The sequence below is a fragment of the Protopterus annectens genome, chromosome 11.part0, assembly GCF_019279795.1.
Source record: "Protopterus annectens isolate FY-2018-M chromosome 11.part0, PAN1.0, whole genome shotgun sequence".
NCBI lineage: Eukaryota > Metazoa > Chordata > Ceratodontiformes > Protopteridae > Protopterus > Protopterus annectens.
Window position 1 is genome coordinate 1145810207 of NC_056745.1, and position 17350 is coordinate 1145827556.

Sequence of the window (17350 nt, forward strand, 5' to 3'; positions counted from 1 at the left end):
ATCAGTCCCAAGACTTTTAAGTAAAGTAGGGTTGTGACACATTGTGACTGAACAATCTGGCAAATGAGCTTCTGAAAAGGAAAGCAAGCTTTGCATGCAACAGTGTCTAGATTGCAGCCGATGAATGTGAACAGCTAATAATGCTCCAGCTGCAGGTTTTCAGGCTTAAGTCATAGTTCTAAGGACTGTAATACTCTGATCAGAAACTTCCAGATACAGGTCAGTCTGTTATTGTATGAGCATACTCCTTCTATCCTCGGGTTAACTGAAACAATGGATATGCATCTGTGAGATGAAGTAAGATCAAACAGAAGAGTACTGAACTGAAAAAAACAGGCTTCTAACTGAAAGTGCAGCTGTCTCCTGGACTCTTTTGGTTATCTTTATGTGGAAACAGGCAGCTTGGAGATCACAAGAGCACATCTAATCTTCTTCTAATAGACAGAGAATGATGGACTGTACTATGACCATCCAAAATGTTTCTTCTGGAATGAAATGGTTTATGATTGGCTTGAGCTCCTTTATTTATATCTGTACTAAAATCAACACAGAGTGTTAACCCAACACATTCTTGTCTGACGGGACCTTTTGGATTGATCTTTGTTGCAAAAGATTCATGATCTCTCTAATCAGTCAAGTATAGAGAATAGGGCTAAGTAAGGATGTAGAATGGGATTAAATATTCCATTGAAATTACTGTCCTTATCCACAAGTTCTCATGTCTGCCAGCCACACATAGAACAGACAGTCCTGACTGCTTACATGGTGGGACAGTCTGGCAAAGCCTCAGAGGTTAGACTGCTGTTGATTGAAGGATGGCAGTATTCATACTCTCAGCCTATGTCCCACAGCAAGGTTGTGATAGCAAGGAAAAAAAGTGCATTCAGACAGTAGTTGCAGGACCTACTAGACAAAGCAGGACAACATGAATTAGTGTTGATAATGGGTGATCTGAATGCACATATCAGGACATACGGAACAGGATATGAGGACTGCCTGGGTCCACATGGGTGGGCCAACAGTATTAAAGAAAATGAGGCCATTCTAGACTTCTGTCTGGTAAATGGCTTGATGGTAGCCAACACGTGGTTCAGAAAGACAGACAGTCACAAGATCAAATATAAAGATAAATAACGGATAAAAGGCACCCAAAGAGTGCCAAAACCACAGAAACCAAAAATAATAAAATAAAAATGCCACCACTATGAGTACACTCACCGAACCTTTTATTTGAACAAAACACTAAGTGCTTTCACCCTCTTAGAATAGGGCTTCATCAGAGTAAAACCATGTTGCAAAACCAGCCCTTCTATATCTAAAATAAATAATGTGACCCTCACATAAACACTCTCATGATGGTTAATTGATTCCATTAAAGAGCCAACTCCAGCAAAAAACACCATCACTTCTCCCCAACATTCATATTATTGTAAAAACAATGTACAATTCATCTGCTTTCTATTAAAATCGTACATATAAATATCGAATGTGTAAAATATAAAATATGACATTAAATTGTGTGTTTAAATTACTTATAACACACTACAATACATAAAAATCATACATAGGAATGTTGCATATAAGTATACAAATGTGTAACCAATGCTTAATATGTTCTCAAGCACCTAATAATAATAAGGTGCTATAACCTGGTTGCCTTTATTTTCAATATACACTGCAAAGAACAGTTCTCATTAATTCCTGGTAGTGATAAAGCATATAGTCTCAACTGCCATTCAGTTTTTAATGTCTCTAACTTAGTTTTGATGTCCCCACCCCTTTCTGAAGGGATAATTCTGTCAATCACAAAGAATATAAATTTGTTAAAATTAACACAAAATGTACTGTGAGTATAGAGGGCATTTTCAATCTTTTTGTTTCTAATGTCCCTCACATGCTCAGTTATCCTCTCCCTTAAATTTCTTGTGGTCTTACGAACATAGAAAGCTGGACATGAAGAACTACAGAACACATATACGGCTGACCCAGGTATGGAAATAAGGTATATAAAGAAAGCTGGTGTTGGAAAGCAAAAGTCTAGGAAGTCATCAGAAAAAGGAGTTCAGGAAAAAAGTGGAAGACAGAAAAAGCAGACCTAGTTAAGAAGGAATATGGCTGAGGAGAAGAGAAGTCTGAATGAGGAGGTTAAAGTTAGAATCAGAGGGGATGCAGCCAACTGGTTCAGAGGACCAGGTATAGTGCATGACAGAAGAATGCCAAAGAAGCTGAAAAGTAAGGTGTACAAAACAGTAATCTGACCAATACTACTGTACAGTACAGAAAACTTGCCAGTAAAGGCAGAGTGGTTGAGGAAGCTAGAGGTGATGGAGATGAAGCCCCTAAACCAGGTGTTAGGATGCACATTGTGGGACAGACAAAGAAATGAGGACATAGCAGAAGCCAAAGTAGCTCCAAATGCAGAAAATGCCAAATAGATCAGATTACAATGATTCAGACAGATGTGCAGAAATGCAGAAGAAGATTTGGGCCAGACAGGAAGAAGGCAAGAGGAAACGAGGGAGTCCAGCAAAGAGGTGGATGGATTGTGAGAGAGAAAACCTGTGACAGTCAGACATGACTGTCAATGAAGGTAACAGAGTTGTACTGAATCAACAGAGATGGCGACAGTTGACAAGACAACCTGACCACATATAGAAAATGGGAAAAAGAGTTAATGATGATGATAATGATGATGATGGTGGCTGAAAGACACTGCAGTTCCACAGCTGTTGCCAAATATCTCTACCTATGAATGGGTAACTAAACACAAAATCTCTCATTTTTCACATTTCTGAACCAAAGCTGATATGGACTCTTTGTATCCTCAAAAAGGATATTATAGTTTAAAACTTAATACCAACTAGGTACAAAAAGTGTGTAACCATCAAGGGATACATTTTGAAAATGTCCCCATGGTGTATTCAACAGTCTATTAAGTGGTGGTGTATATAATGAAGCATATCTATGCCAGTGCCAGTAGCACAAGCTAAACCCTCTGCTGAGTTATATCGAGCCTTATCATGAGGTTTGAGATAGAGGATATAGTTGGTGCAATGTAACTGCAACTGTCATTTAAACTGTCTGTCTTACTAGTGGTGCAGTAATTATTGCATCTCATTCAACAGCTCTTGCTGGAAGCTAATCATGTAGGACATATGGCCAAAAGCCTGAGTGAAAAGGTAGAAGATTTGTAAACTTACTTCCTGAGCATTTCCATATTTCTGGATTAATCACAGTGGGGAGAGCAGAGCTCTAGGGCAGATGACTTTTCTAAATGGTAGCCAACATCACAACTAAGGCAGACTTTGGGGTCTCTAGTCAACATTTCCAATTCATCTAAAGAAATCCCAATCCCTCCGCACCACACGCTCCAGAGACCTCAACCTCATTACCACAATCAACAGAACATGTTGGAGGGACAGGTTCATAACCCAGAGACTGCCCATGCTCTAGAATAGACTTCCTATACATGTCAAGCAGAGCAACTCACTGGCCCTCTTCAAGAGAAATCTTGATGAGTGGATGGGAAATAGAAAGTTCTCCCTGGAGATCAATCTAGTGGCTCTACTTGATAGAGGCATTGGGAACTAACATCAGGCGGCACAATGCCAGGGCACTTCTATGGACTAAGCTTGTAAAGCTCCAGGGCCATTAGCCTAGTACACACCTATGAACCTACAGGACAGCCAGGGGATCCTGACTTGTCTCTGGTATGGGAGGCACAATTTCATTTTATCTCACTTTATAGTCGTATCCAATTCAGCCAGCTTATCTATTGATGAAATAGTCAAGGAAGTAGGCTATAGGAGCCCAAATTGCCTCCTAAGGATTTTTTTTTTGCAGAGGTCACTGGGCCAGTGGATCATCCTTCTGCCACATCATATCTAAGAGTTCTAGGATGGGGGAAATGTTGACATCTCAAGTGGGAAACTCCACAGGTTGAGTCAGCAAGCTTCTCCTTGCATAGAGATCTCTTGCCCAGCCTTCAGTGGAGACAAGTCAGAGGAGAGCAAGGAGACAAAATGACATCCAGAAGCCATTGAAAGACAGTGTATGAGGCTTTCAGACCTTCTGACAGCCCCTTCAAAAGTGGGACAACCAGTAGATCAAACAAATGAGTGTCTAGGACTTGATTAGGGACCAACATCAGGACTTGACAGGTTGCATGAGATACACATACATGAAAGTCTGCAACATTGATAACAATGTTGGTACCAATGTTGTGCTTGGTGATGAAGGCATTGGTACCAAACAGAAGATTGACACATCAGCACTGAATTCAACGTCAGACAGTTGACCCCCATGTCTGAGACCAATAAACCCACTGAAACTGGCAGCATTGACTCAAATGTCCCAGTATCACTCTTGATTAACAGATCTCTGTCAGAAAGTTATGTTCCCACACTATGGAAAGTCTCCACACAATTAACAGATCTCTGTCAGAAAGTTATGTTCCCACACTATGGAAAGTCTCACACATAATTCCCCTACACAAAGGAGGCCCCTCCACAGATCTAACCAATTACCGCCCCATAGCTATTCTCTCACCACTCTCCAAAATACTAGAGAGATGCATTCATTATCAATTCTCAGATCACCTCCATGATAACAACCTCCTCTCCAACACACAACATGGTTTCCAACCTAACCATAGCACCACCACCGCCTTACTCTCTTTCTCTAACACTATCCTACAAAATAAAAATGCAGGTTATCTCTCCTCAGCTACCTTCCTAGACCTCTCTAAAGCTTTCGACATAGTCCCACACAAACAACTCATCTCTCTTCTCAGTAACCTATCCTTCTCTCAACCAGTCATCACCTGGTTTCAGAGTTACCTATCTGACCGCCAACAAGCAGTTGTTTGGCAGGTCGACCTATCCCCCCAACTACCAGTCTCCATAGGGGTTCCCCAAGGGTTCACCCTGGGACCCCTACTCTTCTCTGTTTTCACCAATAATCTAGCCTCAGCCACAACACATGGCACACTCATACAATACACAGATGACTCAACCATCATCTGCACAGCCCACTCCCTGCCCGAACTGCAAAAAGTCACACAGGAAGCATTTTCTTCTATTGAAACTTGGTTATCCGATACCCAACTAATACTCAACTCAAACAAAACAAAATTACTAATCTTCCAATCCACCAAACTTACCCTAGACAGCTCTCACTTTAGCATCACAGCAAAAGACAACATCACCATCCATCCTACAGAATACACCAAATTACAAGGAGTAGAAATAGAAAATAAACTGAACTTTGATATTCGCATTTCCATGACCATTAAAAAAGTGCACAAAAAACTAGGAACATTGTATAGAAATCAACAACTACTTACCAAAGCAGCTAAAATTTCGGTAAAAAATTCTCATCTTATCCCTTCCCTACTTTACACCTCTCCAATATTTACTAACCTTAGACAATGCAACCTAAATAAGCTCGAAACCTGCTACAACAAAATTGCCAAATTCGCCACAGGGCTTCCTACTGTACTCACCGCTGTCTCTCACAAGCAGAACTGGGCTGGCTAGAGCTCTCCTACCTTCTTCAATGTTACCAACTCACACTCACCCACAAACTAATAAACCAACCACTAAAAGTCCCATCCCTCCAGAATCTACTCCTATATAACCACGAGACCACTAAGATCCAGCCACAAAACCTCCTACAGGTCACAAGGGCCAATAACTCTGCTGGAGAAGCATTATTCTCCTGCACTATAGCCAAACTCTAGAACTCCCTCCCATCCTCAATTACCTCTGTAACTTCTTGCACCCACTTCAAATCCTTACTAAAATCACACTTAAAAACCTGCCAGATATGCCCTTGCAACCCCCCCTCCCCAATACCATCCACTCCACCCACCCACTACCTCTCTTGGCCCCCTAACAACCTACTCTTAGCAGGCTTGGCTACTCATGTTCCCAGCTACCCACCACATAATACTAACTTCTTGTAGCAACAACTGCTAATGGCTGTTATGTACCTCAAAAACAGATTGTATCAATTGTTCACTGATGAATCTCAACTACATTTGTAACCATGTTTAGTATATGTCACCATATTTTAAAATTGTACTATGTTCTACAGCTGTTTTACATCTATATTTTATTCTTGTCTTACGTCCTCAGCTGGACTAATTTTTATATTTAAATGCTATGTATTTTACCTGAATAATGCAAGTAATACTTAATGTGGAGCTTTTCTCCCCGGGCCTCCTCTGAAAACGGACCTGTGTCCAGTCGGACTCTCCCAGTCAACAAATGTAAATAAATAAATAAATGTCATCAAGAACAATGGCAGAGCTGACATAAAAGCGGTTAATGCTGAGGGCTGTAGGTCCAAGGTCAAGGCCACAAGTGACATCAAAAATATTCCAGTGCTCACATAACAAGTGGAAGACAGAAATTTCCAGCCAAGAGATATTCAGTTCCACTCCACCACTTTCTCTAGCCCCATTCTCTGCTCTTGTATGATGCCCCCTCCATTAAAGGAATGCATTGAGAAGACAGGCCTTGAACCTTGTAAAAAAAACAGATATCCCATCATATTGATTGAGACTGACCTCTGTACCAGTATGATAAGTGCCAGTAAGGAAAATGAGGATGACCTAGCAGAAAAGCATTAAGCAATAAAAATACCTCTATCCTCCCTGAAACTAAAGTGGGATAAGGCAGCAGGCATCTTTTGTTTAATCCAAAGAAATAAGCTTGTTGTAGTCTATCTCAGGATGAGGAACAGAAAGTGACCTTGTAGAAACTGACAAAGAGCTCATTACTTGAGACACTTCTTTATCAGTTAATCATACTTGCTTATTTTACAATTTTAATACGTGACTTTTCAAATGCTACTCAAGATAAATGTATGTACAAAACCATATGAACTATTTTTTAGGACTTAAAAAGAAAGGTCTGTATTTTCAGTACTATGTTTCATGTTACTCTGTTAAGCTTTGGAGGATTAGAGGTCATAGTAATGAGTATCAGCTCTAATGTCAAGGTCTAGGTTGACAGCTCTGGGTCTGAAAGTTCCTTCAAAGTTGAGAGTTTACTGACTCCACCAGCAAGTGTGTGTGTGTGTGTGTGTGTGTGTGTGTGTGTGTGTGTGTGTGTGTATTTCATCAAAAATAATTTAAATGTATCTTTTTCTTAACCTGCAGGCTATTTGGAGCAAAACAAAGTCAAATATCACATCTAGCGATGTTACGCTCTTCACCTAAACAATAGAAATATTTAGGAATGCCATCATTGTTGAGGAAGCTTACATTTTGTGGATACATGACACAGGTTTCTATCAAATATCACTCTCAGTTGTTGTTTGTCTTTTCGGCTTTTCCCGGTTAGGGGTCGCCAAAGTGGAACTCCGGTCCCCTAATGATTGGCAGTAGATTTTTATGGTGCCGAGTTGCCAGCCCGACGCCCAACCTTCAGCAAAGGCACGCCCATTCACACATGTCTTTTGGAGGCCACTCTACCATGGAGAGGACATGCAGACTCCACAAGAAGGCACTCCAGTCGAGAATCGAACAGGAGAACTTCTTGCTGTGAGGCAACAACGCTACCGCTGTACCAATATTCAGCATGTCAACATGTAGTCTGAAGGCCAGTACAGTAAAGAATCACACAGGTACATTTTAATATGCTAAGAACAACTATAATGTTAAGTTGAGAAAAGACACCTGAGGATCAGTAACAACACCAAAACAAGTAAATGTAACAATTACCATACTTCAATTCTGCAAAGCAAAAAAAAATAGATAATATTTGCCAAAACATCAGGAAAAACACTAATAGTGTTTAAGAAGGTGAGCGGCAAGGAAATACCAAAAGCTTGAAAGAGGAAAATATAGAAATATATTAAATATAAAAACATTGCCAAAAGTCCAGTTTCTGACCTGAACTCTGTGTTAGAAATAAAGAGAGAGATAAACTGAAGAAGACCAGTTTACAATAATGCTGAAGAGCAATTTACCATCAAGTAGGTAACTGTAGTCTGGGGATGTTTCTCTGATCTGCAGTTCATACCCCAGACTATTATGGGTAAAGGGTCAGGGTATTGTTGCCTGGGAACATTTTAGGTGTCAAGCCTAATGCCTGATGGCCATCAGTCTTGCATTTGCCAGGAATGGACCTCGTCTTCCAGATTACATGATTTGGTGCACTTAAAGATGAGAAACAAACTCCAGCTAAGAAGGCAAATTGTGATGTCACCACAAATCAAAATCAAATGTATATTCAGGCTGTCAAACCTGACTTGTAATTTATTATATGTACTGAATTCAAGATTATTTATGTTCTGAGATTTTGTGCAGGAAGTTAGATTTGTGCTACATTGCTCAAAGAAATATGATTTTACATAGTATATTTTTGGAGTGCATCAGCTACATGTTTGGCATAATAATTGGGATATAGCTAGTTTTGTATTTGTTTTAGATCAACTATGACTTAAATATGAATAACATTATGGTTGCAACTTCAGACAAAAACAATGCAAATGTGACCTAGTTTTGATGAGTTTCTTGAACCTATGCTGCAGTTTACACTGGTTAGTATGCTTAAAGGGACATGATAATATTTTAAGAGATAATTTGTTCATGGCCTTACGAAAGTGAAGAAATAAATACACACTGCCCATTAAAATTGGTATTTTATTTGTGAGTTGAAATGGTTAGTATGCTCCTCCAGCATTAAACAATCTAGTAGTACTTTATTAATATTATTGCAAGTGCATTATCACATAATTTGGAAATAAAATACATTAAAAGCCGATGCTAGATATATGGTGTGAGTATACTTTGACAAATGCTCAAGTTTTTAGCCCGTGCCTCAACATACCACAATGTCATTTTGGGGTATAAAGGTTTTACTTAACAAATGAGAATTGCACAGTCTTTTAGCCCAGAAAGGTTTAGATGCAATACCTGTTAGGTTCACTAAATGTGTTTGAATTTATTACAATCATTCAGCTTTAAATTCATGATTCAGTATGTTGATTCTCTATAAGTATTTGTGTTACATTACACACATGCACATACCCACACATACACTCACTCACTCACATATTTATATGCTCACTAGTAGTTAATTAAATTACTCATTTTAAGCATGTAAGTAAACTTAGTAGCTTAGATCCCTTTTCCGCCACTGTCCAGCTATATCAAGCAAAAATAAATCATAATTAGTGTACTTATTAAAATAAATATAAGCAAGTAATCATGCATTCATAAGCAGAGTACTTATTAAAATAAATGTAAGCAATTAATGATGTATTTGTATTATGTACAGAGTGACTAACACTAGAAATTAAAAAAAAGAGGAAATAGTAAGAAAGCAATATTAGGTGAAAGGTTGAATAGCCCAATGAGTGAAAGAATGAATAATTATGAACAGAAATACACAAATAAAATATAATGAAACACATGAAACAAAAAAAAAACAGATTAATCAGAGTACTGTCAGATAAGATCACCAGCAGAAGACCAGTGTAAGAGTCCAACTTGCCCTAAAGATGAGTAGTGATGCTTGGGACTTTTAAAAACCCTAGACTGGGAGACGGTGGATCAGACGGGGTTACATCAGCACTGAGTTTGCAGCTTAGTACAGTAAAATCATACCTCTTAAGTACAGTAATAGAGATGGTGTTACAGTTAGTTTTGTTAACCAATCTATTAGAAAATTTTATATCCAGTGTAAATTAAGTGATAGGGTTGTGCAGTGGACTGAAGTGCAGAGTTCACTTGATGGATATCCCAACATTGTAAAGGTAGGTTTATAGGTATTTACCAGGCTAATGAACACAAGAGCCTTTTTAAGCCTGGCCATGCATCCCAAATCTTTGACAAGTTCTGGTACACTTGACAAGTATAAGCAGGGGCTTGGGAGATAAAACATTTACAAGCAGGGGCCTGAGAGATGAATCATTTACAAGCTACCTATATCCATTAGAGACATATGTGCCAAACCAGGGATGACGCTCCTGTTCCCCATCCAGTTGTCCAAGTTACACTTGAATTGGGTTAGGGAGGAGCTCTGCTTCACATAGATGGGGAGTCTGTTCCAGAGAAGGGGTAGCCTGTGAGATACATTCCTGACTCTCCAGTAAGTTCTGATTATGTGACAGGCAAGGTTTAAGTCTTTAGAATGGGTAATTCTGGTGCTGTTTGCTTTGTGGATATGCAGCAGGACCATCATAGTGGGGTCTGACAATGCCTTGTATGCCAGACATAGATTTCCCTTCAATAGCCTGTAGTAAACAGACTGCAGGGATAGGGCCTTGAGGCGGTCTACACAGGACATGAAACTTACACCCTTGTATTCTTTTAGTGAGGAACCTCTGTGGACATTCCAATTGTTGGTCATACCTGGTTAGGTACATACCAAAAGGGGTACTGTACTCAATAATAGGTCTGATGAATGCCAAATACAGTGGAACAATGACTTCCTTGGACCTACATGACACACCTTTGTTTATAAGTTGCATAGCATAGAATGATTACTGTCTATGTATGTCCCCAAGTCCCTGACAACTGGGTCAACTCTTAAGGGTGTGTTGTCAATATGAAAGTTACCAAGAATGGAAGACTTCCCAAAGAACACCATTATACATTTCTAGGGATTTAGTTTTAGTCCATGGCTCTGACACCTATTATTTTTCTGATAGCCCTTCCTGGAGAACATTTGCAATGGTGGGGAATTCTATTACCGCTTCTAATTTACAATCATCTGCAAGTATAGTTAGTCAGAGGCCACTGACATTGGCTTTGACTCCAGAGAAGTAAATGTCAAAAAGGAGTGGTCCCAAGACCAATGCCTGAGGGACTCTGCTTGTGACTGGCCTCTTTGTAGAGGTGGACTCCCCAATTCCAACTTCCTGGGTCCTGTCTGTGAGACAGCTGGCTATCTAATGGGGGACATAAGGGTTGTACCTAACCTCTTGAATTTGTCTATTAGTCTCATTAGTATTATGTGCAAGGCTAAAGAATGTATTACAGCTGAATTAAAAATAATGATATAGGTGACCTTTTATCCCTGGATACATACTAGTTTGGATTTGTAAAAGGCATAGCATGCTTGCTCATCCTGACTGAATTCTTTGAAAGGGTTACTGAAGCCTTAGATAAAGGACATATAGTCCATACTGCCTACTTGGAACTTGCAAAGGCATCCAACACTGTTCTCCATGTTGGGATTATTGAAATGACACTTTTCCAACTAAACCCACACACAGCTTGCTGGATTAGTAATTAGCTATCTGATAGAACCCTGATCATTAAGGTCGGGGAATTCACTATAGACAGAAAACTACCACCACTGGTATCCCACCCAGCTCTGTCTTAGCATCACTCCTCTTTATTACATACTTTTCTGAAAAGAAAGCTGATATTAAGGGACTATGACTAACCACACCTGTTGACAACTGCAAACTGAAGGTGGTTATCAAATCCCATTCAGATACTCAAATTCTCCAGAAAGGGCTGGGCCAAATGCAATTGGTGTGTTAGTTGTGCGTTTACCCCTAGGATCAAGAAATGCAAGACAGTTTCCTTTTGTAAAGCTAGCATCACTACTGTATACAGTATGGATAACATTTCACTTAAATACATGTTGATAAACTCCTTTGACTACTACATATCTGTCATGGTTATAAAATCTTTTTACCTTGCACAGCGTATTCTTTGTGGTATCTCCTCAAGGCCCAACAATATTCTAGAACCACTTTATTCCTTCCTTACTAGGCCCATCGCAGAATATAACACCACCTTCAGCAAGCACCTCTCTAAGCATGTAAAAGCAGCAGGAGAAATCTTAGTTTCCTCACTAAAATGATCTCTGGTATCGTTACCCACAGCTACTGTGATACCTAAAAGCCATAACAGCCTTATTCCTCTACTCAGTGTTGTACAAGATGCTCAGGAGCAATCTCTGCTCAGTCTTCTGTGTTATTAATGACCTACCACTCTTTGACCTCCTTCACCTAAATAGAACCAGTGTTAAAGCACTCACACTAGGGACAAAACCCTGTACTACAACATTAGCATCATCAAATTCATGACAGGCACCTAACCCAATGCTGCCCTTACATATCCAGTAGATGGTTCTCCAACAAGCTCTAAAAACAGTCGGGATGATTGGATGGATGACTGAAGACTTTCACCTGGGCTATGTGTGGAAAATCAGCTTAGTAGGAGAAACTGTTAGTCTCCCACCAGTGTTGTATGATGTGGCTGAGCTTCTCAATAGTAACCTAGGCAAAAAGCTTAACAAGAACCTATGAACCTAATAAAGGATCTTAGTAATACATTTTTATGACAAAGGCAATGGCCTAGGTTACATTGTCTGAGAATGAGACAGCAGACTGATAGGGCAGACCTGTGCTCAATGGATGGGTATTTGGCTTTGTGAAGTGTGAGACAATGGTGCTTCTTTAGAGGGGGGAAAAGCACCATGAAATAGCTAATTTTGCACATACACATAAGTCATATTGGAATCAAACACTGTAGGCCTTGACTGTATTAGTACTCTCTTCCTTATGATAGCATTTTTATGGTCCACAGTATTCTTAAAACAGCTTTTGCTAAATAAAATACCTATCTAATTAGATACATATAATTTTATATATAAAAAAAGAAAAAAAAAAGCAAATCTAAAAAAAAAAAAAAAAAAAGCAAGTACAGATCTGGGCCATATAGTTAATATAGTGAAAAAAACAATTACTGTTACCTGTCATTACGATTCTTAACAGCTGTTTCATATTTCTTCTGCAGCTCTACCATGTCCTCCTCAAGCTGGTTAATCATACTAGTAAGTCTGCCAGTTTCCAGCTTCTGCTGCTCCCTTCTCTCTTTCATTTCTTGAAGTAACTTGCTCACTTTTGCAACATCATTTTTTAGGCTGTCCCTGACCATGTGACTACTTGAGTGCTTCAGGATATACTTTTGCAGCATTCTGCACGAAAATGGAAAAAAGTCAGTCTTCCTACATACGATTCATTAATTTATGTAATTTTAGTAAGCATATAACTTCCACTGGTCCAAAAATTTTAGATATATGATATGAATAAGATAGGTATTGCCATTACTATAATGGCCATCAAGGTATGCACAAAATTCACACCACTGTTCTCAATATATGAGGGTTCAATTTGAAGAGACCTTCAATCTGCACCAGTGCCCTGATAAATATTAATAAAAAAAGATAAAATATAAATATATATGATTATAACTTGATAAGCTGAAAGAAGTAAGTGAAGTTTGGCTTTATGAGTATGTAGAGTCAGTGCATTGCTATCTTGGGTTATACAGATAGACCAAATAGCTTTCACACATAACATCCATAGAGCAGAACTACAAGCCCTAGCTTCCTAGGCCATTCTCCCACCTCTCTATGAAACCACTGCCTTGCAGTGTTTGGAGTGCTAGATTATTTATAATAGCTTTAATTTGAATAAACTACACGTGCAAGTGCTCATGCTCACACATACACACATGCACGCACATACAAACAATAGTTTCTAGGAAGGGGATAGTGGTCTTCAGTGATACAACACTCTTGCTTTTTAGTGGTACTTCCACCAGCTATACTAAGCATGGAAAATTCCAGTTACTGTTCCACTCTTCAAAATATGTCAACTGGAATATATATGTATGTATATGTGTATATATCTGTATCCATAACAAGATGTAAATTTTAGCTAGACAGTCTTTCTACTTCAGAGGTGTAGGTCAGCAGACCTTCTCAAACAGATAGCAGTACTGTTCTACCAGTTAATAAACATAACCACTACAAGCTTTTAAAGTTCAATAATTAAAGATTTCATGGCATTTTATAGGCATACTGAAAAAGATGAAGGTTAATATACAGTCTTACCCACCCCTGTGTAGGCCTTAAGCAGATTTTCTTGAGCCACTCTCAAGAAGTGAAGGCTGAGTTGAGGGTGTAACCCTTGGATGCATTACCTAGTCCTTTGTCTTCACAGGCAATCAGCAGTTACATTATTTGCACTTTGCCTTTGCTGGACAATCATGTTTGCAGGACTGCGATACCAAGCTTTATTTGAGTGCCGAACATTTTAACTACTGGCCTTGAATAATGACTTTAAGGGACTGTGATCGGTGACCACACTGAATTTTCTACCCTACAGGCAGGCATGAAACTTACGGAGAGCCAAGATGCTCTTTTTGGATGGACCTTTTCTCCTTGGGCCTCCACTGAAAATGGGATTTGCCCAGTTGGACCTTCATGATCATTAAACAGTAATAAATAGACAGATAGATAGATAGATAGATAGATAGATAGATAGATAGATAGATACATTTATTTTTCTATAGCCGCATAAGATTTCTCTGTGGGCTAAAGTCTGTTGTTGAGATATATTATTGGGTGTTCCTTCTCCTCTGAGGAAACATCCTAAACCATGGTATATACAACTCCTAAACCATGGTTTGAAGCACTTAACTGCACAATAAACTCTTCACTGTAATTAAGGTTGGCTAGCACAAGGCACCCACTGAAGGCAACCTTGAGCTTATGGAATGTCTGTCCATAGGCTGGTGGGCAAAGAATATTATTTGGTCTATCCTTTGGTGTAAGTTCTGTAAGAGGAGTGACTATTGTCTTATAGCGTGGTACTAACATTCTGTTGTACACCACTATCTCTAGGAATGCCCTTACCTGTTTTTTTTTGCAACAGGAGTAGGCCTTGGCTGTATAACCTTCACCTAGGCAGGATCTAGCCTAATCATAGCATCACCCACTTGAAGACTAATATATCTTTGTCATTTGTATCTAACATTTACTTACCTCAAGAGTTAACCCTTTTCATTTTAGACTACCCAGTACTTCCCTATCATGTTGGATATGTTCTTGCCAGGTCTGACTGAAGATTTCAGTGTCACCCAAGTAAGCAAGAAATTAGTCTCTCACTCATGTTAAGATGTAATCTACCAAACTCTGGAAAGTTAATGGGACATTTTTTTTTCATAGTAATGGACATTTTGGTGAATGCATATAACACAAAAAGGGTCACAAAAGTTGACCTCTCTCTCACTGCAGGTATCAAGGGTACCTACCAGTAACCTTTACCCAGATCAACAGTAGTTAGATATTTAGTCTCATCCCACTGTTCTATGGCCTCATTCCTCCTAAGCAAGGGAAATTTTTTGACTCCGTGTGATTACTCAGTTTCTTGTAAACTCTGGCTTACCAATAAACAAGTACCAGACTCCTGCAGTACTCCAGGGACTTCCTGAACCTGGGTAGGGCAGCTACTGTGAAAGTACTACCTTAACCACTGAGGAGTCAGATTGAGCCCATTGAGAAGATCTACCACAGAATCCCCCTCTTCTATAACTCAACAATGCTTCCACATTCAGTCTGACAGGTCTGGAATGAAATTAGAATCTTTGTCAGTATTTCCTGGTAAAACTCTACCCAGTTGAAAACTTATAACAGAGCATTTATCACCTTTTCTGCCTCAAATCAGGACAGAACCACAATATCCAGATACCCAGTAACTTAGTCCACCACCACCAACAGACACTTCTTATCTGCGACATTTGGGGTGATAAGAGGCTCTTCAAGGTTTATGGTTACCTTTCTAAATGGTTCCAACCTTAAGTTTTGGCACACTGCCCATATGCCATGGAGTACCCCATTACGTCCTTGTAATACCTAGCAAACAGACATTTTGCTTAATTTGCTTAAACCTTCATTTCATATGCTTTATGCTCATACTGCCTGAAAAATTAAATATTTTAATGTATGACCAAAAGTGACTGTCAGTAGGCCCTTTGTACTACAGACTGCTGCATCACTTCTCTCCCCCTCTCTCTCTAGCCCTCTTGGAGTAGTCTAGTCTATTATTGTCCCACTATACAGACTGCCCTGAGTCAAACTCTGTAAGGCAGGATCTGACAACTGAGTATGCCTCAGTTCTTTCTGTGTGATCCTCCCCAGTTCCCTTTCCAAAAGGCATGTAGTATATTTTGACAGCTCTGCCTCAGATTTAGGTTTGCTACCATCACCCACCTCTCCCCTTGAAGTAGCCTCTTCCAAAGGAAGCCCAGTACCTTTTGACAGTTGTGGCTCAGACTCCCATGCTGGCACTACCTAGCTGCCCCCTTGACATTGCCACATCAACAACTTCTGTTGGAGTTGGTGGGAATGCCAGAGATGCTACCACTCATCATCCCCTGTTGCTGCATTAACTACATGCTTTCTTCCATGCCGGGCTACATATAACTTTGTGCACCCAAGGTAATGTATCAGCTAAATCATGTCCTACTAATATAGCTGTTGGAATACAGTCACAAAATGCACACTGCTTGTTACCTTGCCCCTTGTTCTGGTCCAAGTAAACTCTAGTAAATGCTAGCCTAGCTGGAAATGACTGCCCAGGCAAATATTGCTCCTTTTTAACGACTACAGGTTATAGTTGACACTGTATACTTCTTACCAATGATCTATTTCCCTTCACCAGGATTTGGAATTATACGGAATTTGGAACAGTGGTCGACTTCCAACAGCCTACCACTACCAAGGTGCCAGCTCTGCTTACTGCATCACATAGCCAGATCTAGCACAAGGCTCCTCGGGGTCCTGTGCTAGAAGGGGGCCCCATCAATGCTGCCAGTCACAAATCACATCACACCAACATTAAAACATTTCTCTGGCTGGTACCCCCTACTTTATTGCATATATGTCAACTGCTCCAAATTTGGAGAAGTGTAGTGGTTTTAGCATCCCAAACGTGTTTATTCTGTTACTCTGATTTGACCTTAGACAGCTATGATTTCTGTGTGTTGACACAATTGCAGTCCCTGTGAAAGAAGTGGGGAGGAGACAAGCATATTGGAGCATATCACAGTTTGTGTGTGTGTGTGTGTGTGTGTGTGTGTGTGTGTGTGTGTCTGTGTGTAAATGCCCCCAATTTAATACACCTGGTGGCTGGAGGTACTCAGCTCAAAGCATGTATCTTTGAGTACAAGGTAAAAAGAGCCTAAAGTCCCTAGCCACCACACTTGTGAATTTATGCCTCATATTTTCATCTGTTCTGCATAAAATCAGTGGTTTTCAGGATTTATGTGGCAAATCACTGAAGGACTGAATTCACTAAATAATGACAGGCATTTGAATTTCATACTTCATATTCTTCAGAAAATAAATGGCAACACAAAACCTTTTATTCTAGCAATTTTCTAAGTTTATAAGATCAGTATTTGAAATTTGATCCTATTTTGGGGCTGTAATCCCCCATTATTGGCTTTGTCCAGGTTTTTTGTGCTAAGACATTGAGAGCTACAGTGAGAAGTGAGAACTGAATTCACTAAATGATAGCCATTTAAGTT

The 17350-nt window shown here is 39.6% G+C and overlaps 1 protein-coding gene across 1 annotated transcript in view; it reads right to left on the reverse strand.

Moving 5' to 3' along the window:
* Positions 1 to 17350, reverse strand: part of CCDC146 (coiled-coil domain containing 146) — a 4019163-nt gene that overhangs the window by 1134785 nt on the left and 2867028 nt on the right. Inside the window, exon 14 of the mRNA XM_044088498.1 lies at positions 12726 to 12950. Coding sequence (XP_043944433.1) covers positions 12726 to 12950 — 225 coding nt within the window. The remainder of the gene's footprint in view (positions 1 to 12725; positions 12951 to 17350) is intronic.